General features: G+C 49.8%; 10 protein-coding genes across 10 annotated transcripts; 5 read left to right on the plus strand and 5 right to left on the minus strand.

The window, feature by feature from the left end:
• Nucleotides 1–797: 797 nt before the first annotated feature.
• Nucleotides 798–1,431, minus strand: AKAW2_50318A (uncharacterized protein; the record flags this gene model as incomplete). Its single annotated transcript, XM_041690123.1, has 2 exons — nucleotides 798–1,238; nucleotides 1,291–1,431. The coding sequence occupies 2 exons, from the start codon at nucleotides 1,429–1,431 to the stop codon at nucleotides 798–800; spliced, it is 582 nt and encodes a 193-aa protein (XP_041543739.1).
• A 631-nt stretch (nucleotides 1,432–2,062) lies between these two features.
• AKAW2_50319S (uncharacterized protein) lies at nucleotides 2,063–2,517 on the plus strand (the record flags this gene model as incomplete). The annotated part of the gene is made up of 3 exons (XM_041690125.1): nucleotides 2,063–2,138; nucleotides 2,188–2,267; nucleotides 2,326–2,517. 3 exons carry the CDS (start codon nucleotides 2,063–2,065, stop codon nucleotides 2,515–2,517), a joined length of 348 nt encoding a protein of 115 aa, XP_041543740.1.
• Nucleotides 2,518–3,344: 827 nt separating this feature from the next.
• AKAW2_50320S (uncharacterized protein) lies at nucleotides 3,345–3,866 on the plus strand (the record flags this gene model as incomplete). Its single annotated transcript, XM_041690126.1, has 1 exon — nucleotides 3,345–3,866. The coding sequence occupies one exon, from the start codon at nucleotides 3,345–3,347 to the stop codon at nucleotides 3,864–3,866; it is 522 nt and encodes a 173-aa protein (XP_041543741.1).
• Nucleotides 3,867–5,084: 1,218 nt separating this feature from the next.
• On the minus strand, nucleotides 5,085–6,216 carry AKAW2_50321A (uncharacterized protein; the record flags this gene model as incomplete). Its single annotated transcript, XM_041690127.1, has 4 exons — nucleotides 5,085–5,240; nucleotides 5,298–5,494; nucleotides 5,548–5,647; nucleotides 5,701–6,216. The coding sequence occupies 4 exons, from the start codon at nucleotides 6,214–6,216 to the stop codon at nucleotides 5,085–5,087; spliced, it is 969 nt and encodes a 322-aa protein (XP_041543742.1).
• A 5,758-nt stretch (nucleotides 6,217–11,974) lies between these two features.
• On the plus strand, nucleotides 11,975–12,684 carry AKAW2_50322S (uncharacterized protein; the record flags this gene model as incomplete). The annotated part of the gene is made up of 2 exons (XM_041690128.1): nucleotides 11,975–12,103; nucleotides 12,178–12,684. 2 exons carry the CDS (start codon nucleotides 11,975–11,977, stop codon nucleotides 12,682–12,684), a joined length of 636 nt encoding a protein of 211 aa, XP_041543743.1.
• A 146-nt stretch (nucleotides 12,685–12,830) lies between these two features.
• On the minus strand, nucleotides 12,831–13,571 carry AKAW2_50323A (uncharacterized protein; the record flags this gene model as incomplete). Its single annotated transcript, XM_041690129.1, has 1 exon — nucleotides 12,831–13,571. The coding sequence occupies one exon, from the start codon at nucleotides 13,569–13,571 to the stop codon at nucleotides 12,831–12,833; it is 741 nt and encodes a 246-aa protein (XP_041543744.1).
• Nucleotides 13,572–15,463: 1,892 nt separating this feature from the next.
• Nucleotides 15,464–15,979, plus strand: AKAW2_50324S (uncharacterized protein; the record flags this gene model as incomplete). The annotated part of the gene is made up of 1 exon (XM_041690130.1): nucleotides 15,464–15,979. One exon carries the CDS (start codon nucleotides 15,464–15,466, stop codon nucleotides 15,977–15,979), a length of 516 nt encoding a protein of 171 aa, XP_041543745.1.
• A 581-nt stretch (nucleotides 15,980–16,560) lies between these two features.
• Nucleotides 16,561–16,911, minus strand: AKAW2_50325A (uncharacterized protein; the record flags this gene model as incomplete). Its single annotated transcript, XM_041690131.1, has 1 exon — nucleotides 16,561–16,911. One exon carries the CDS (start codon nucleotides 16,909–16,911, stop codon nucleotides 16,561–16,563), a length of 351 nt encoding a protein of 116 aa, XP_041543746.1.
• Nucleotides 16,912–18,551: 1,640 nt separating this feature from the next.
• On the plus strand, nucleotides 18,552–19,163 carry AKAW2_50327S (uncharacterized protein; the record flags this gene model as incomplete). Its single annotated transcript, XM_041690132.1, has 3 exons — nucleotides 18,552–18,851; nucleotides 18,908–19,045; nucleotides 19,143–19,163. The coding sequence occupies 3 exons, from the start codon at nucleotides 18,552–18,554 to the stop codon at nucleotides 19,161–19,163; spliced, it is 459 nt and encodes a 152-aa protein (XP_041543747.1).
• Nucleotides 19,164–19,233: 70 nt separating this feature from the next.
• AKAW2_50326A (uncharacterized protein) lies at nucleotides 19,234–20,118 on the minus strand (the record flags this gene model as incomplete). Its single annotated transcript, XM_041690133.1, has 3 exons — nucleotides 19,234–19,352; nucleotides 19,405–20,042; nucleotides 20,102–20,118. The coding sequence occupies 3 exons, from the start codon at nucleotides 20,116–20,118 to the stop codon at nucleotides 19,234–19,236; spliced, it is 774 nt and encodes a 257-aa protein (XP_041543748.1).
• Nucleotides 20,119–20,140: the final 22 nt, after the last annotated feature.

Below are 20,140 nucleotides of genomic sequence, written 5' to 3' on the forward strand. Positions count from 1 at the left end.
GGCCATCACATGTATGATGTGAAGTTGTCAATGTCCATGTCTCCGGATTTGAGACGCTGTGCCAGCGTAGCGTATCGTAATAAATATTTTCCTTTTGCCGGACTACCCTGGTCTGGCCAAGAAGTCTCTAAGGCTGTGATCCAAATCCATTCACAACCTCACTGGATAAGCGTCAGATGTGGTACCCACCAGGACGGCCAGCCCCTTGGGTCCTATTAGTTTTGGGGCTGCTCCAATCTCTATAATTTGGATCCTGTTCTTCTTTTCTCTGTTGTGGATGACGACGGACTCTTTAAGTGCCTATAGGTTTAGTGGTAAAGAACGCTCCTCATTATTTGATGAAGTTTTTGCTGCCTGACACACAGCCGCCATGTTCCCCACTCCCTCTAGTCCAATGACAACTGGCTTTGCCCAACTGGGATTGAAGTGGATGGGCCTTGCGAATACGACCAATGAAAATAGCGCCCTAAGTGGATGACCCGCAAGTATCACGTGCCTAAAGGTACGCCTCGCTCCTTGACTTCTTCACTTTTTCTTCCACCTGCATACTTGCGATACTCATGACAGTCAGGACCTAGAGGTCGACAATACGTCAGGATGGCTCGAGTTGCGAAGTCGAAAGCTGCGAAGTCGAAAGCTGCGAAGTCGAAAGCTGCGAAATTCAACAGCCTCACTTCGAAGAAGCTTCAAAAGGCGATAAACAATGATCCGGAGGTCGACTTGGCAAAGCTACTGCCATTGAGATACTCTACTCGCTTGCAGTCTATGCGTGACGATATTGGATCCAGTGGGCATACTTAACCGTGTATGAGCGTGCAACTGACAGGTTTTGTTACCAGAAACAAGAGTCCCAGCCACAGGAGCACCCTGCGAAGAAGATAGTCCTCGTCATCGCCGTTCAAGACAAATTCATCTTCCAGCTTGTCAAGCACTTCAAGCACATAATCCTGACAGTCCCACTCAACTATCTCGTTATCCACGACAACCGAATTTGCGGCAGCTTTGACGTCTTGGACACTGTCTTCGCCAAGAACAGCAACGAATGTTTTGCCAATGTAGCTTCTCGAACTCTCGGCCGGGCATTCACAATGTTGCGCTTGAAATTGGGATGTTGTCCGATGACTTCGAAGATCACATTCTCCCTCTCCCTCTCCACGTACAGGGCCCAATGCTGAAAATCTCCATAATGAGGTCGATAATAGACAACATGTAGCTTTGGGTAGCCCATATTGGAGATCCTGTTCCATGTAAGCTTCTACTCAGCGTGTGTACGGTCTTGACTCAACTAACTTCCGTTTTCGTCTTCGATCGATCCTGTACGTTCAGAGAGTACCGTCTCAGCTTGATTCTTATTCGATAGTGGTCGTCATAACTACTTTCAAATAAATATGGATTATATATATGACCTGAACTCCCTAGGTGTGCACGCATGAATGCGTAATAGACTCGGGAGAATTGTCTACAGCATGCAAGCCATATCCATTAGTTGTTCCAATACTCTGATTGGCTAGAATAATGATCCATATAGGGGTCCGTGCTCGTTCTCGAGAACGAGCACAGACCCATCACCCTGGAGATAATGTTTACTATTGCATTGACGCTTGGAACGCGCAGAACGGAGGCTGTTCTTTATTCCTATGCGATATTCCTGTAAAAGGATAGTTCCAAGGAAGAGCCCTGGCATTATCGAAACCGGACCTAGGTCTCAGCTCTCTATAGCGGAGTCCAATCAAGCAATGGCCTTGACTTTTGTAGCGCATTTCCTGGACTGTTTCTTGTTAGAGAACGGAGCAAGCGCTCACTATTTCCCTCTAATATCTCTGGAAAGAATGATTTGACCAAGACCTCGGAAATGATTGAAGCCCGGCCTATGTCGCACTCCACTATCATCGCTCTAAGCCGCAGCTTTGAAATGTTCCGATAAGATGTCAGCAGTCCCGGGGAGCTAGAGTTACTGGTCATGAGTACGAAGTTCATATAAAGTCAAACAACTGTTCTGTGGCCTCCACTCCTCCCTCGGGCATCGTACATATTGATTGGCTTCACAGGACTAGCATTCGAGATGGTTTTTTTCAATCTTATAACATCTTGCACAGGACCTTTTGAGGTCCAGAGGAAACATGCTCATACGCCTCATGGTACAATCTCAGCAGTACGGGTCTGAACAAGGCTAATATGATGATCTAGTTCAGGGCCTCCGTACTCTGCAGCAGCCATGCCTACCTACCGGAACCCAGCGAAGCGGCCCCAGCCTTGCCAGCGATCAGGTAGGACAGTGATTTATTTCTGGAGCGAAAAGAGCAAGTTATGGCTGACTTTTCAAAGTTCTGTACCGAAGGATCTGTGGTGACTATCACCCAAACTTTATACGAGAGCTCGCTTGATTCAAAGTTGGCTATATACCGAGCCATTGTCATCAAAGATGGCCAATGGGTACCTTGTACGCTTGAATATCAAGAGTTGATCAAGCGCAGGAATGGCAGTATGGCCCTTGCAGAGTTCAGGCCATCGTGGTGACCATTACTTTGTGAGAAGTCGTGGTTCAAGATCGGCAGGATACTGGGATCCCAACAAGACTTAGACGTTTGTTATTGCGTATATAAACAATGGCTATCCTGGTGTGTTCAGTTGATACTACACTCGATTAAACCATAACACTTCTACGAAGCAAAATTTCATGGGTCCTGTAGCCTCCGCGTTGAACTCCAATTCCGACGGCATTGCCGCAAATGAACTCCAAGACATCTACGTAATTACGGAACCTACTTTCTATATAGTAGAGTGGCTTATTCAAGACAGAATTCACCATGATGCATCCCTTCCTTCATTCTGTCGGTTCCGTGCGCAAAGCATGCAACCAGAAGAGCCCTAAATGCTTTGACCCCTCCTCCCTCTCCTAGCCCGGCTGCTGGTCCTTTTGAGGTTGTTGATCTCTCCGGCGGTAAATCTCGAATGCTTTACTCCATTCAACATCAGCTTCGGTGCCGCACGGTGGCGACTGACGGAAGCGAGGCATGGTGCGAGATTCAGAGAATCTCTGAAACGGAACTGGTGAAGTTGGAGTCTGGGAGTGATCTATTACATGCATGGAAGGATGCCTTGGCATGTAGAGCTCAATAATATCAGAGGCCGTGGAAAGATGCAACGAGCGATCTAATTGTTCCACGTCATTCGGAGGGCGACGAAGATGGCCAGATGTCTGATGAGGTGCATGATTGATTTACCAAACACATAAAAAGGAGAATATAACTTCAATATAAAGCCACAGATGTGTCCCGAGAAATTCGTATCCCAAATACCTCAGGCTTCGAGATTCCTGGGCAATATCCGCCCTTGTTATCATCATGAACCCCCAGGAGCAGACGTTCATGTGCACTGCTAAAGAGTGTACAAAAATCTTCACTTCTATCGATGATTGGCGCATGCACGTGGGAGAATATTCGTTCGAAAAAGGACACATCTGTCTCTACGACGACTGCGGTGAACTCATCCCAACTGCGCCCGACGAGTTGCGTGCCCATCAGTGTCATCTCTATCTGGACCATAAAGTCAATTATAACGACACGGAAGAGCTGGCAGAATCATTTATCGAGAAGAACTTCTATTCTGTGGAGGAGGGAAGGATCTGGTGCTCTGCATGTCGCAGAATGTTGGAATTGGACAACCGTGAGGAGGCCCTTCAACATTTCGAACGGCATGTCAGTGATAGGTCTCAAATCGAGATTCCTGGACAAACAAAATACCCGAAAACCGACCAAATGAGGAAGGAAATGCCTGGAGCATCGGCAAGGCTGGCGAACGAAGGCGAAGGGAATGTTGTCGACCTTTCTCAGCGTGGAACCTTCGCGTGGATTGACTCCGCTTAGCCTGAGAGTACCTGGAAGTAGGAACTTTTGTTCGCAAAGGGGAGACTTTAGAGCCTAGCAGCGTATGTAGAGGGGTTCAGTGGCTCTCCGTGGAGAGGGAAAGGCGTGGTTCCAGGCAATTTTTCTCTGTACGGTTAGCTTAGCTGGTAGGCCTAAGCAGTGGTTTTTCATGCGTTATTCCACCTTTAATTGTTATTCTTATTAGTAAAAATAAAATTAGTTGCAAGCAACTGTCATCTAGCTTAAAGTAAGGCGGCCACTCCTGCTGGACATCTAGGAACAATCCCATGAGAGACCAAAGTATCTGGGCACCTCGGATATCCACGTGGTAGGGGAACAATAACCTCGATATTGTAGGAGGGGGCCTAGCGGAGGCATGTCGTCCGTAGAGTAGTGGAGATAGATATTTTATGTATCAAATAAAATTGATAGTTCTTCTCTTGATTATCCAAAATGCCTATAAATGGCAGACTCCCTACACTGTACAATGATACGGCTTCATACTCTAACTAGGAATATTGAGAGAAGATTAGTTGCCGGACAAATTTTCCGTTTTGATGGCGTGGGAAACAACACGCAGCGTTGTAAAGGGCTGCTGATGTCAAGATGTACCTTCTCGAATCGGCACGTCCTTCTTTACAACTTGTAGCCCCTGCGTCAGAGAAGCCACATAACATTTCAACAGGGAGGGCCTCCCAAGAGTCGTTCACAGACTCTGGTTGGGCAAGGGTGATCAACTAGACCCAGCTCTTGCCCCAGCTAATGCCGGAAGAGTGTCTCAACTGTCGGCTGAACCGGACAGAGAAACGCCAACGCCAACTCCACCTACAAAGGGCAGACGCCATGCTCTCTCAAGTGTCACCTGTTAAAGATAAAATTACAGAAGTGTGTAGGAACCACGGCCTAGAAATCGTCCCCGACACCATGTCACCCTAGCCCAGGACTGAAACCACAGACAGGAAATTGTGAACATCCAATGCCTTCCAGTAGGTCGGACCGAGATGGAAGGCATCTTGGACACTATCAACCAATCATCTGACCTGCTTTTCCACGACTTCATTCCTAATCATTGCATCTAGGCTAAATGTCTGAAGGGAAGTATGCCACGCTAAGTACAAGGGAAGCGCACTCTTTGGCAAACAGTATATGGGCTATCCAAGAAGCTAATCCGAATGCCTCCATCACGCAAATATGTGTCTTCGGACTATTGACATCCACCTATGTCGTAGACGGCTCCACAGGCTTCCCTAGTAGCCCAGTCTTGGCAAATGAGTCCTCGGGCGGAAATGTGATTTCGTGGGAAATGGTTCTGTTCACCAACTCTACTAGTATTTTTAGGCCTCCCTCCCCGGTCACTTGCCCGAAAAAGGTGTGCTGCTTTCTGGTCAGCCGCCCCATTGCATGACGGAGCTTGAATATGAACCAACTTACTTGCACTAGATTATCCAAGCATCGCGCCGAGGTGCTCTTGGCCAGCGCCGATTTAAAGCTTCGGATCTCCTGGCTCCAAGTGAATGTGGAGCCATTTCTCAGCATGATCTTGTCCAGAATTGACCGGAGAGCATTGAACGTAGAAGACATTGCGTCGGCACGGGAAGGGTCGACTTGGCGACTGTTCTCGATACCGGCTATACCTCCCTCGATGTCAGTGGCCTGCAGTCTGTAGTGGGGGCGGACATACCAATCTTTATTTCACCCTCCTCGGTGAACAAGATATCTCGAGGAGTCAGGCTGACTAGCTCCCTCGATTGACCGCGTAAGAACTCAAGGCACTTTAACACCTGTTAACTGTGTATGAGCATCTTGCCTCTAGTAGGAAGGGGACGGCTCGTACAGGCCACAATATCTGGGCCACATCACTTTCGGCGATGTGGCAACTCAACACTAAAGCCTGGTGGAGAGTGCACTCGAATGGCTCCCACACGAGAAGAAATCGATCTGCATACTGGAAAATATCTAGCAGGCGCGGGATGCTGCGATGAGCAAGCCGATCGATCATCTGGACACACATCTCTATTGCCGATCGCTCCACGGCCTGCATCTGGATGTGAACTAAGCTGGCCTTATTCTTTCGATGCCTAGCCAGCACCATGATTCGCCCATAGTAAATGCAGGCACGAGGTTCATATACTTCCCAAGGATTTTGTACTAGGATCCCGCGGGGAGCCGGATTGGGAGCGGACGGCTGTGGCGGTAGACCAGTCAGCCCGGAAGTGGCATGACTGAGAGTCTGGTTGTTTGGGACATGATCCGAGGCAGTGCTCGTAGCTGCATGTTGCGTAGAGGCCACAGACGACCTAGTTCGTCCGAACCAAACGGTGCCACGAACGTCTCTCTTCGCGGCTGGCATGGCTGGCTCAATGGAAGCCAGAGGGACACGAGCGTCCGTCCTCGCGTCCAGGATACGTCTCGTTAGTAAACTTTACTGATGTTGTCACTGGATTCTGCATCGTCTGCAACGTCACGAAGACACGGCAATTATATGCTCTACCGGAAACTTCCGGACCTCAACGTCCCCCTCACGAGACGGCATTGTTTACCAAACCTTTCATTCGAAGGCCGATCTGCCACTTTACCAAATAATAACCTACCTGCAGCTGGGGTTTGAAATGGGCGATAAGACCATGCTTATGTGCTCAGTTATACATCTATCATTCCGTCTTGATTGCCAACGTGCGGCCTACACTAACAGCCTTACTGGTACGACTGGTTCACTGACCGGATGGTTAACGCGACAGGGCAACTCGAAGAAATGAATTTTTTTTTTTTTTTTTTTTTTTTTTTTTTTTTTTTTTTATCCTTTCACGGCTGTTTGGCGGGAATTGCGAAAGAATGGCTAGAAGCTGGTCGTTACGCCAGGGAAGGGTTATCGCATTTCAAAGAAGAAACATACCAACCCTCGAGAAGCCCAGTCTTGATCTGTTCGGCCCGGTCTTGATTTGTTCGACGTCAAAGGCTTGCTAGTTCACCGGCTTTAACCAACAGCTTGTAGAATATAACCGGGATCTTGCATCGGATTTGAGGGCTTCTAGGTCGGCTAGTTCGGCCGATGAGGATGGTGCGCATGGTGTGGTCTGTGACGACGCCGACCCTGTCTTCGGTTCGATTCATCTCAATATACCTTAGTGAATGTTGCGCCAAGAGAACCCCCACTCACGCTTGATAGCAAGCTCGGTAGCTTCGCAACACGCATGGTTCGATGTGCTAGAACGGAGTTCCTGGCATGGGTCAGCCCCCCTCTATCTAGAAAGCAGTTGTCGTTTGCAGTGCCATACCAGCTGACCATTCCACGACTCTGAATCCCTTTGGTGAATTACAAGTCCCCATGTCTATGGTCTGTCAATTCAAACCACCCGGTATCTATAAGGCTTAGGACATTCGTCTGCTCACCATGGCGGTAGACAATGCCCATACAGTCATAAATATGGCAAGAAGCATGACTGAATCTGAGAGTAAAATTCGGTGTTCTGTACTTTCACCAGCTGCAGTCCTCGGTGAATTGGAGCAAGGAAGAATCGAGGAAGAAGTCCATGCTCTCCATATATGTTGCCCAACTTGCTCTTTGGCAGATGCGCAGTCTACACTGTATATCAATCTGAATGGAGATCAGGATCTGTTGCGTGAGATGCGATCAGTATGTCCACACTTTTTGCACTCTGGTCAATTTGGTCGACATCCCGACAACCCCATTTTTGGTGGGGTTTGGATTGGAAATAGGTTTGTTATTGGGGTGGAATGCTGCTGGCGGCACGAATTCTTATTGGTCGTATCCGCCCGCAAATTTCATGCCCAGCACGGCCATGCTCGACATTGAATCACTTGAAACTGGAGGCAGCGGAGCAAATTATCAACCTGCTGACCTGGTTTGGATGAGCGATCCCTTAGAGTGGGCAATATATTCAATCTTGGCGCGCCTGTTGATTTTGTATGCTTCTCGTAGAGTTACCAAAAGCCGGCTGTGCTGGACACGCTGGTGTAGCTAGTGTTGGTCATAATACATATATATTATTGGTCAATCATGTACGAAAACTGTACTGTAGACCATTGATGCGCACGATAACAATCGCGAGCGACAAGGCCTACATCTGTAGTAGCCTCAGGTAATAGTATATACAAATGCCAGTATACCCATGTGTTGGTCTTCTTGCTTAACGCCTTAAGCTCAGAGGTTGAAAACCGAGGACAATATTCCCTCGGTGCGCATTCGGATTCTCCCGGCGGGCTTCAAATTGATCCCCTGGACAGCTTCCTCATAAGGACTAGTCCCGGGCCTTCCCGAGCACCAGCAAATGTTGATGGCCCAGGACAACAACTAACGATCAGAGGGACCGACCAGAAGGCGGTGAAGTGACGCGCCCGCCTGGGCATCTGAACAGACTAATGCCCGCACAGATTGCGCATCCCGTTCCCGGAGACGGTATCGCAAATATTTGACCGTGTCTACCCGGTGATTCCTTTATCATCTTTTCCCATCTCTCGCCATCTTTCGACCATATCTTCCCCATTCCTTGCCTTTACCTCATATCCCTCACTTTCCCCACTCCCTCAGTTTTTTCTTTTCTATCTTTTATTTTTTCTTTTCCCCTGTGTGACCCGCTTCATTTGCCCTAGCCCTGGTCTGCAGGTCATCCAGCTCCCCCACTGGGTCTCCCATCGACCGCGATCAGGCACCTCAGAAGGCGATCATCACACTCCAAAAGACGCATGATCCCATCCAACCTGGACAATCCCTCTTCAGCGTGAAGCCGGGTCATGCTGCGCCCAAGGCAAAGCAGGATTAGGGGTTCAAATCTTTGGTGGGCGGTGAACCCGTCGAACTGATCGGGCATTTTGTGTCACGAATGACCTCCGAGCACCGGCGGGGAATTCTGTGTCAGCCAAACACTACAGAACCCTACCTGGTCAATATTCTCAAGCTCATGACGAGAGCCAGAACGGTACAGTAGTCCTGTCGGATGATCTGCCCGTTTCCCAACCATCGGCTCCCGGATTCCCGGATTCCTGGGTTTTAGTTTTGCCCAGGTGTCGCTGGGCTGCCTCATTGTTGCGAGATGTCCGCCCCACACGTGACCAGACGGGTAATATCCAAGGGCCTGTCATGGATGATCCGTCACCAAAGTTGGTATCTTTCGAGCGGACCATAACCCGAAGGCGTCTGAACGCCGAGTACAGTATGGATCAAGTAATCGGTTTGACCGGACATACGCGGACTGGCAGATTTCTTGTCCGAAGCGAACAGGAGGGAGTTACCCAGGACTCGCGACGTCATCCTCTGCGTTACAGTATTCAGGACCAGGGTGTACTACAGATGGAATCGATTCCGAGTGAATACTGTACTGTATACATTGAACCATAAAAGTTACATAAGCTAATTTTTATACATACATGACTGGCAGCGGCATTGACGGATACGGACCTCCGCTCCATAAGGGCCACCATTCTGCCTGTGATGCACGATGTGGCACCGATGCTGGTAAGAACCGACGGCATGGCGCGAGCAGATTTTGGCTTCCTTGCGTCATGAGTGGATACACTCTGGCAAGTACTAGTCCCCAGCACCGCGTAGAGGTGGCTGCCCATAGCTGGGATGTCTCAGAACGGGGTCCTAAGAACAAGCGAACCTGTTCGTCTGGGAACGGTCCAGGGCACAGGTGATGCAACATGGGGCCGATGGCCATGAAGGGGCTATCTCCGAGGAGAATGATACTCAACAGGCCCACCACTCCTGTCAGGGGCTATCTCCAGAGGAGATCGTACGACACAGGCCCGCCATTCCTGTGAAGGTGCACACTGTTGGGCTCGCGCATTCCAGTGAGGACAAGAAGCCTGGTCCTGGAGTGCACAGGACTGGGATACGCCAGCCTTATATCTCCAAGCGCCCCGGTCGCCCGGCAAGACCTACCGTGCAGCACTAGCATCCAGCCTCGCCATTTCAAGTCAAGGACCATCATGTGGTGCAGAAGAACTTCGAGAGTCGTTAAGTGCCGGGTGGGGTATCTGGCCATCTGTACGCTTGCTCCCTCCTACTAAATGCCCAGGGGCATATGGTGCCCATATACGAAGAGCAAAACCCGACTCTACCTCCCGAAATGATCATGCCTTCGCAGAGTATCGGCCCAAGACGTCAGGTCTTCAATCAAAGACGGGGCCGACTGGGGAAAAATCCGGCGTGGGCATGGGTAAGGCGAAGATGTGTGCGATTCGTGGGACCGCGCCGCTGGTCAGTAGGCGTCTCCAGTACACCGAAATCTTGGAAAACGGGTTGCATGTCTGCGCAAGTGGGCTTTGCCGCTTGGAAACAGTCGGGCAACCATGGTCCAACAGAGTAATATGATTGTCTGTTCCTTCTTTCGTCAGACATTCCAGTCTCTACAGCACCTCTGCCTGTACCCAACCGCTATTTGTTGCCCATGACGTCATATCCCGTATCGTGTGCAAGAATGTCAAATGTTTCAAAAACCCTTGGGGAGCTTCTGATCTTCTAGACTGTTTGAAACAAAGAATTGAAACTCAATGAAACAGATTCAGATCACCCAGCACCACTTAACCTTGAATTTCGTTACTCTGCATCAGGCCTTTTGATTGGGCCCTCGCTTTGCCCTAAAAGAAGAAAGCGACCCTCGACAAGAATGCAAATTCATCTCCGCCCTTTGCTGTGGACGAATGAGATGGCATTGTGTTGGGTGGGTAATTTCCCTGGCTCACTGACCCGGGTCTAATGAGTAGAAATTCCTCGGCAACGGTGACCGGCACGCTCAAATAAGGTTGATTGGGGCTTTTTTAGTCACCAGCTCCACCGCTGGAATTTCTCTACTTGCTATCCCTGTATGGGACTACTGGTACTTTCTGAATCGGTTGTCGCAAGTTTACCCGCTTTGCGACATGGAGGCAGATCTCGTGTGATTGCGCAATTGGTGGTTCTGGAGATACTGCCCTTGGCATGGGGGCAAAGAACATGATCTTCCGGTTTACTCTATGGACGGATAAGTTCAAAACGAAAGGGGTAAAATCTCCATCATGAGGTGGAGCCCTGGACGTCTCCATGCGACCAGCCAGAACCGGTAGTCATGGTAAGCAGAGGGTAACGGTGGGCAACATACTTGCTGGTACAGTACCATGTACTCAAGATGGAACAACTCAGTCATTTAGAACCTGTCCGTTGGAGAACAGAGGAAGTTGTCGCTGTGTTTTCTCTTGGTGGATTCTGCCATCTAGAGGGCCAGGCGGTTGTACTCGCAGCAATGGAATTGCCCGACTCTGCACTCTCTGGGTTTCATCACATACTAGTATGAGTAGTCCTGCTGCTTTTAGCTATGATAGTCTGTGTTGTTACAGCATTTAAGCTCATCAGTTGAGACCACAATAGCTGCAATGTTGGATATAATTGTGTGGTTTCTTCTATTTTTTGACGTACGTGACCTCGGTGGCCGATACTTATCGATTAGACAAGTGAAAAAGTCCATTTCCTTGAGACTGTATGAGATGATCCATTTCTACCCGGTTACTAAGGTAAGCATCAAGGCCCGGTCATGGCCACAGGGCTGGCGAGCTGTGACTTCTGGTGCGTGAAATCTTGCGAACCAGCCAGCTTTAGCCCTCAAGATTCGGAAATACCCTCGCGCTGACCTATTTTGAACCATGCAGAGACATCAATAACGCATGGCATGGTTAGAACAAGGATCTTGGAGAACGCGCAAAATCCAATCTTGTTAGCATTCTCCATAAGACATCTGCGGCCAGGTCAATGACCAAGCCTTTTGTGGTCGTTATGTCCACCAGCCGTGGAGCCAACTGCCCGCTTCTGACTTGACCGTCGCTGTGCTGTGGGGTTGTGGGTAAAACCATTATCACCAGAACACGGCAAATCAGAAACTTGTCTCACGATTGAAATCCCCAAAGAGGGTTTCTAGAGGATAGTGAGTAAATCGCACCTCGAGACCAAGGCCAGGCCAGGCAAGCTTTCCAGATGCGATTACTCGAACGTGAGACGGATTTAAGGAATCCGACACCATAGCACTCGCCGTATAAAAGGAGCCACCGCAACGAGTTCGGGGACCAGAAGCATCCACGGCCACTCTTCCATTCCGGCAAAAGCATAACCAAACGATATGAGTGACTTCATTGAGCGGGGACGGCCGGTCAAGCGCAAGCGCGAGGACTGGGCAGGACCAGGCCCGGGACACCGTGACAACGACAAGACGTCCAAGGCTGTTGAACCATCCCAGCAGCCGTCGAAGGTACTTTCCTTCTTGTTGTACCAAGCATACAGTATACAGTATTCGAGATTCCGGCATGAGCTGACACCTCCTAGGCCATGGCACCGCCACTTCCCACGGAAGCGCTGTCGAAAGATGAGAAGGTCGCTTCCATTGGCCTGGCCGCCGAGGCATTCCGGCCCCTGACTCGCGAGCTGCAGCGGCTGGATGATCAGAACCCGGTCCTTGCAGAGCAAGCCGCGCGGCTGGTGGCCCTCTTCCGGCGCGTCTGGGAATCGTACGTCGCGCAGCATGCCAAGTGCTCGCGCCTTGAGAAGGAAAACGGTCAGTTGCAGGTCACCCACGCCCGCCTCGTCGACGAAAACACCCAGTTGCACCGTCACTGCCGGGACGAGGAAGCCCGCTTGTGCCACTTTCGGGACGCGATCCAAAAAATGAGGGACGGTGTGATTGACGTGGTTGAAACGTGCGAGAATTTCAAGATGACGGAGACATCCGCAGCGGGCGGTGCGGACGGACCGACGCAGGAGCAGGAGAAAGTGGCGGTCATTGTACCCGTGGTGCATGTCCAGGAGGACCAAGGTACCAGCGCTTCTCATTAGAGGTGGTGGTCAGGTATGCGGTGGACGAGGATGGCGAATGATATGCATCAATGCAAAGTGATACTGAATCGAAATAGCTTTGTACATAGCACCCATGAACGACGTGCACAAAAACGCCAGGGCTGGAATCGAGGATTGTAGACCCTCTATGTTCTTTCAAATTTCGTGATGTTGTCCACATCGACATGAATGAAACAGCCTGACGGCACTGACATTACATAGTCATTGTCACCCAGCGATAACTCTGATAGATCCTTCTGGGTGACCCAGTGTCTAATGACCGTTGTCGCAATGTTCAGTAGGCCTGGGCGATTAAGCTGGGCGAGGCATCGTAGTAATCCAGGAATCAGCTGTCTCAGGAGGGCTGCTGCGACCGTAGTCTGGCCATAATTTGGATGACGTCGTACTACCGAGCGCATAAATTCTATACCGTTGATTGACCCATTGGACGCTTTCAGTGCCTCACTGACGCAACGGCGCATGATTTTCAACTGATGCCGGGCCAATACGGCACCTTTGCGGTGCACATTGCGCCGAAAGCGTCGGTATCTGGACGTGTCCGCCGGATACAACGAAAGTAGCCGGAGCATCTCCATGTTGAAATGGTCTGGTTCAGGAGGTAGGCCGCCGCTTTCTAAGACGCTATTGCGGCCACCAACATTGGGCTGACCACAGGGCTGTATATCGATCTCTTTAAGTATTGGCAGTGATACGGCTATAGTCGCCTCGCGTGGCACTGCTGGGATCGTGCTTTGGGTAGGAGGAACGTCGTTGTCTTCTGAGTTCTGCGATGGAAGACCACGGTGGCCAAAGTTGGGGTCACCCTCGTTCGCACTGTTGACTACAAGAGTCCTGTTCACTGTGCGTTCTTCCCTCCAAGTAGCCATGCTATTAATGCTCCTGGTTTCTGACTGGAATTGCTTTTGTAGGGCGGTGTGGTACTGGGCTAAGGGCTGCTGTCTATATCTACACTCTCAAGCAGCGGCGTGGTCTTTATATAAGCACGACTGGAGTGCCACGGCTGATAGTCTCGTTGAAGTCCATGCCCAGGAAACAAAATATGCGGGTCAGTCCACAAGTACGGGGAGCTCTTTACTGGATTGTTATGGCACCTTTCTGCGGACGGTTATCCAAATAACAAGCGGCCGACAACAAGGGGCGGAAACCTGCAAGAACGAAATGTGCCCCCGCACCACTGCTGGGTAGTTGCAACAGTAATTAGCTGGTCACTTTTACTTTGCCGAAGAAACCCAATATCTCATTCACTTCCGATCAACCTCCGTGGAGCCAAAGCAGTGTCTTCACAGTTGACCTGGCGAAATCGACGCTGCCTCGACGACTAAACTGCTTCTTTTACGTGGCGTTGAAGATCGCTTAATGCTTCTTCCAAGCTCCATACTATTCCTTGCTCCCTGAGAAGATCCTTTTCCAGTTGCGTGCATCTCATTTTCCAGCCTTCGGATATGTCGGAGATCTGTGACCTTATGTTGGAGGCGATCGACCTCCGCTCGCAGTTGGTTGTTTTGTCGTACTAAACGCTCAATCCTCGCAGTGAACGATTCATCGTCACCTGAAACTAACGGACGCTGAAAGGAAAGAATAAGCGGACTAGTCTCCACACCGAAGTCCGTTGAGGATGGTCTACCTTGGAGCCCGTTGCCACGTCTGCCGCTGCAACAGGACGGACGGCCTCGATCGACCGACCGATTTCTTTGCATATTGCATCGTACAGGCCCACCGACACATTGGCCAGACTAGTGTTCATTAAATATGCCTTTCGTCAGTGACCGACCAGGCATACCCATCCCTTGAGCCTGGCTTCAGTCGGACAGCCCGGGGGTTGACCCTCACCGCCAGCCGATCATCTAGATATGTCAGCTTGCTCAATATTGTTGAGCGGATTTGGGCAAGAGAAGGAGTTACAGATATGGTTCGCCACTGCCTCGCGGCATTGTTGGCGTAGCCGAGTGCGCTTTTCATTGCTCTCTCGGGCCATTGGACTTTTCCCGAAGACTCATGCGAATTGTGTTCATTGGCGGTCGTCTATCAGGGACATATCGTGTCCATTTCGCTTCTTTTATCCAGCATGGCCAAGGTTACCTCTTCTTATGTGCAAGTGATGACCAAGGCGTCTAGGCACCAAGAGTAGACTTTTGTTTGCCCATGGTGAGGCCCTGCCATATGCGGGTCGCCGACTTCAACCGCTTCAAATCAGCAGTATTTGTGATCACTTGCTGAGCAAATGCGGGTTTTCGGCCATTGATCGTGCCCAGGTCTAGCCCTGGGGTACAGTGGTGGTTTTTGCAAGAAAATTGACCGGGTGGAACTGCCCAGAACAACCCCTCCGTCATGAATGAATTAGATCTTACCCGTTTGTCGCACGTTGGCAATTTGCCAGACCTTATTAGTAGCGGAATGTTTTATCTGCCAGTAAAGTTGCTCTACACAGATCGTCTGATAATTGTATTCCATAAAAGAAAATGAATGTCTGGTCGATACAACGCCAATACCCGCTTCCCCCAAGATTAGAAATCAACGAGAGGTAGGCGACTAAGGCTAATATTCAAATTTCCACTCCTTTGTCAACAGTTGACCTTGTACAACTCATAGCCTTGTCTTATATACCCACGTACGTCTTCTGCATCGCTCCCTGCTTTGACACAAGGCGTTGGTTATGTTTTCTGAGCTTAGAGTGGATGCCATATTCTTCCTTTCCAGCAAGCTCGTCATATCATCTTCACTTTCCTGGTCCGCCCCATTGCATCAGGAGGCAAGCGAGATGTCAGACTCCGGACAGCGTCGACCGACCACCCCAAAACCACTGCCAGTTACCTCGGACACGAATCCTCCAGCGGAAGCAGCCTCGCCGGAATCATTCTCTCCGTTTTGTCCGTGCTGTACAACGTCGCCCTCCGAAGAGACCAATCCTTCATGCGACGTAAGCTACCCGTCTGCAATACTTGAAGAACGGCTCCTGCGGACCCTCACATTCTACTCATTCTCACCCTCCCGCATTCAAGCCATAGCTGTTCTGCCATACGATCATCGCGTGACTAAGAACTGGTTGCTAATTGAGTTGCTCTGCCATCGTGTCTTCGCCGCATTGCCCGACCAAGGTACTATTCGCCGGGTCAGCTCGTCATACCATGCACGCGCCAGTCCCGGGGATGTGCTGCTCATCACTGCCTACCCGGCCACGCAAGCATCGTTCCGATGGCTCGAAGCAACGGTAACCAAGGGCAATGAGCTCATGGCCACCGTCACGGCTCTATATGATGGACCTGTCTTGGGATGAACGGCTGATATGAGCCGAGATTGAAGCAATCTTGCGGATGAATTCAATCGATTGACGACTATGAGCTCCGCACATGAGCGTGTCTGACGTCCAGACCCTGAGTGAGAAGATGCAAGTGGTGGGAGTGTCTAATAAAGAATTTGTAAGCTTCGCGAAATTGACGTGTTGAGATCGTCTACGAGGAAGGTGATGCTCTCGAAGTGATCCTACACTCGCCGGATGGTTAGGGTGAGACGGCGGGTCTAGGTTTGGTCTGGTACATTTAGCTGCTGGTAGCTGGCAATATATTATGAGATATTCAAAAGGAATATGCTATTGTACCCATAAGATTCAATCCCGCCTATTCTACCTAGTCCCCTACTGCCCAACGACAGGTATATGAGAAGGATACGGAGAGATCGAGCTCATGGTGCATCCAATTAGTCTAAATTTAGGTTCGTGAATGATCTTTGTACAGTACAGTATCTTGCTCTGCTTGCAAAATGAACTTTCACTGTATCCTGTCTGAAGATGTTATGGAAGACATCTCTACTACCTCGATCGAAAGTACAATATTCCGTTTCGATGTGGAACACCCCCGTTCATCTGCCTGCAACTTGTGTGTCTGCTTCAAGGGGGCCAGCATTCTCTTCAATAGCGGTTTCGTTGCTTTTCCCCTCCCCAGTAGCGATAGAGCTCTGTGGTCTGTTTCCATTTTCAGATCTGTCCCGTTGGCGCAGAACATGGGTTAATATGACCTCGAACGACTCCGACTCGCGCCCGTCGTTTGCACGCTCCTGCAGAAAGTGGTCTATAACCGCGCCCATCTGCTGGTTTGTCTCATATAAGACATCTGCCAATTGGACTGCCTCGTCCCGCTCAGCAGTGGTCTCCCTCAACATCTCACGTAATGCATGACACTCGTGTTTTTCCTTTTGCTGATCACGATCCATTTGAAGCGCTTGTGCACTGATCTCAGCAACAATACGCAACGCATTCTGACCAGGCGGGGATGTGGGGAGGAAGTTGGAGACTAAACCAAGTTGGACGATGCCGGTGCCATCAGCATCGGTGGCAAGTCTGTATCATGACTTGGAGTGCTGTAAATGTCTTGAGCATGAACGAGTCCGTCGTGACTCTGATTTGAGTAGTCAACCTCAAGTATAACAGCGGCAAATTTGTAACATTTAGCAAGATCGAGCAAGGGCGTTGAATTCATTTAGGTTGAGCAACGGCACGTTCTCTAGCGATGAGACACTTGCCTCCGGCATAGCATCATAATCCGGGCCAACTACAAATCCGGATTGAACAAATCGGCCCCATAATAACAACTGTCGGACATTTGGACCTTAGAACTTATCTAGATTCATATAGCGCTCTCAACAAACGAACGACAAGAACCAGAAGAATGTCGTGGTCTCATCACACCTTGTCCCTTATCGTGGCCACGTCCACTAGTTGTTAACACGAGGCTATATATACAACGAGAAGTGGTCGATGCGTGAATTCGAAAGAGGCATTATGGCTGGTTTTGGAAGCTGTACTCCGAAGGGTCCATAGTAGAGATCTTTTAGGCCATATACGAGAGCTCGCTCAAGTCGAGCTCTGCTAGGTTCCGAGCTAATATCATCAAGAATGGCCAGGAGGTGCCTTAAACATTGGAATATCGAGATTTGACCGAGCATATAAGGGGCATTGAGGCTCTTGCTCAGTTCAGGCCATCATGGTGATCATGATGGCAGCGGCGTTGCCGCAAATAAACTTCAAAATATCCATGTGAATATGAAATCTACTTTTCAGACACTAGAGGGCTCATTCAAGAGAGGATTCACCATGCCGCACTCCTGGTTCTGTTCTGTCAATTTTGTGCACGAAGTGTGCAACCAGTGGGGAGCCTAAACGCTTCCCTCTCCCCCCTCTCCTAGCCCTACCGCTATTCGTTGTGAGATTGTTGAAAAGTCCGTGGTGATTTTAGAATGCTTTACTCTATTCAACGTCAGCTTTGGTGCCCTATGGTGGCGACAGATATCGGGAGCGAGGGAAGGTTCAAGTCTACAAAATCTCTGAAACAGCACTGGTGAAGCTGGAGTCAGGAAGCGAGCTACTAGAAGCATGGAAGAGTGCGTTGGCGCGTATGGGTGAACAACATCTGAGGCCGGGGAGAGTTATGAGAGGCGATTTAACCGTTCCCATACAGTACCATCATGGGGTGAGAGGGATTAATATCCAGGTGTCTCATAACGCGCATGACTGGTTTACCAAATATGAAGAGTAACTTGTGACTTTCGCTACATAAGTCACACATGTCCTCCAAGGACACCTCACAACCAATATCCTCAGGCCTTAAGATTCCTGGTCATCATCAGCTCTCTTTTTACCATGACCGAAATCAGACATTCACCCAAGCAGAACTACATGTGCACTGCTAAGGAGTGTACGAAGGGATTCACCTCTATCGACGATTGGCGTATTCACGTGGAAGAATATTCCTTCAATGCCGGGCGCATATGTCTCTACGATAGCTGCGGTGAATTCATCCCAGCCAGCTCCACTGAGTCGCTTGCCTATCGGTCTCATCTCTACCTCAAGCATCATGTTGAGCCGTGCCGCACGGAAAGAACTGAGAAAAGCCTTTATCGATAAGAACTTTTGCTCTGCTGCGGAAGGAAGGATGTGGTGCGCTCTTTGTCGCAAATTGCTGGAATTGGACAACCGTGCGGGGGTCCTCGACCACTTCCAAGGGCATATCCGAGATGGATCTCAATTCATGATCCCTGGGCAAACGAAATATCCAGACACCAACCGACCGAGGCAGGCAGAAGTTGAACCATCGGCCAGATCCCCGAACGAAGGCAACGATGATGTTGTCGATCTTACTCGACGCGGAATTCTTGTATGGATACCTCCTGCTTAGCCATATCTAAATATCAGCTACTCACACCGTCACAGATCAGTGAAAGCAAAGGTTTCAAGCGCTCCAGTGCATCAGAGTCGAGCGGGCTCTCGACGTATACCTCGTCCTTGGGAGGCCCTCTGAATGCCTACGTCTCGAAATGCTCCCGCAGGCCTGAGATGACTTGTTCCGTGGTGCATTTATCTGTAGATAGTCGAAATATTGTTAGGTGCTGAGGCATTTGGGGGTATGGAGCTTGCTTGATGAACGACTCGCTGATGGTCGCTTCAGGCCGACAATCTACCCCACTAGGTCACATGCTAGTCCACATATGACAATCACATCGCATCCCCGACAGGATGCCAACTATATTGAATACCCGCTATTGTCGTTGGCCAGCACAAATTGACCGACTCATCTGGCCATCTCGCTCGGCTAACTGGTCGAGCATCCGCAACTGTGTCGAAAGCGTCTGACTTAATGACCAACACTGATGAAGGACTACGGTAAGGTCAGCAACGCAAGCAGCGTATAACCTGACGGGTGACCTTACTGGAGAGAATCTCTTCTTCCCAGACCCCGACCTCATAGTCCACTAGTCCATGCTTTTCTATCCTGTCACAGATAGCAATCAGCTCCGCACCAAATGTTTCTATTTGTGAAATGCTCAGACATGGGTCGGGAAGAGGGATGTTCGCCGTCATCGAAGCCTGAGTCAAATCCTTTTGCTTCTGCCAGACTGCAAGACAGCAGATATTGAACTCGCTCCAGAGCCTGAGTTGCCTGAGATGAACCGCAGCGTCGTCGTACAGAATGCCTAATAGAAACGGCGTGAGCCCATGGTCGGTGAAACAGTCCAAAATAACACATATAAGCGATAAACCTTGAGACATACCGCGCACTACTGCATCACTGGTAACCCAGAGGAGAGAACATAAAATGATCTCTGCTGCCTCGGCGGTTCGGTTGTGAAGACACAGACAGAGAGCTTTATCCTGATCCCTGCCGAATTGCCTCAGGATCTTTTCCAAGCAGATTTCGGCCGGACCCTCTTCTATCGTCTCCCGTTCGTCGAGCTCTTCTGCTGGGATTGAATACCTCAGGTGGTCAGCATCTGGGGCGGGAAGGCGTAAAACGTCCGTGGAAAAGGTATCAGCTTGGTAAATGTGGTCGTTCCCGTCGTACAACAACCTGAGAAGGTAAGCATTAGCTGAGGCCAACTGAGCGGCGGATTCTAGTTTATTTCTTACATCAGTAAGTTTTCCATTATGATGTACTATTTTCGAAAC

This window comes from Aspergillus luchuensis, chromosome 5 (assembly GCF_016861625.1).
Source record: "Aspergillus luchuensis IFO 4308 DNA, chromosome 5, nearly complete sequence".
Classification (NCBI taxonomy): Eukaryota; Fungi; Ascomycota; class Eurotiomycetes; order Eurotiales; family Aspergillaceae; genus Aspergillus; species Aspergillus luchuensis.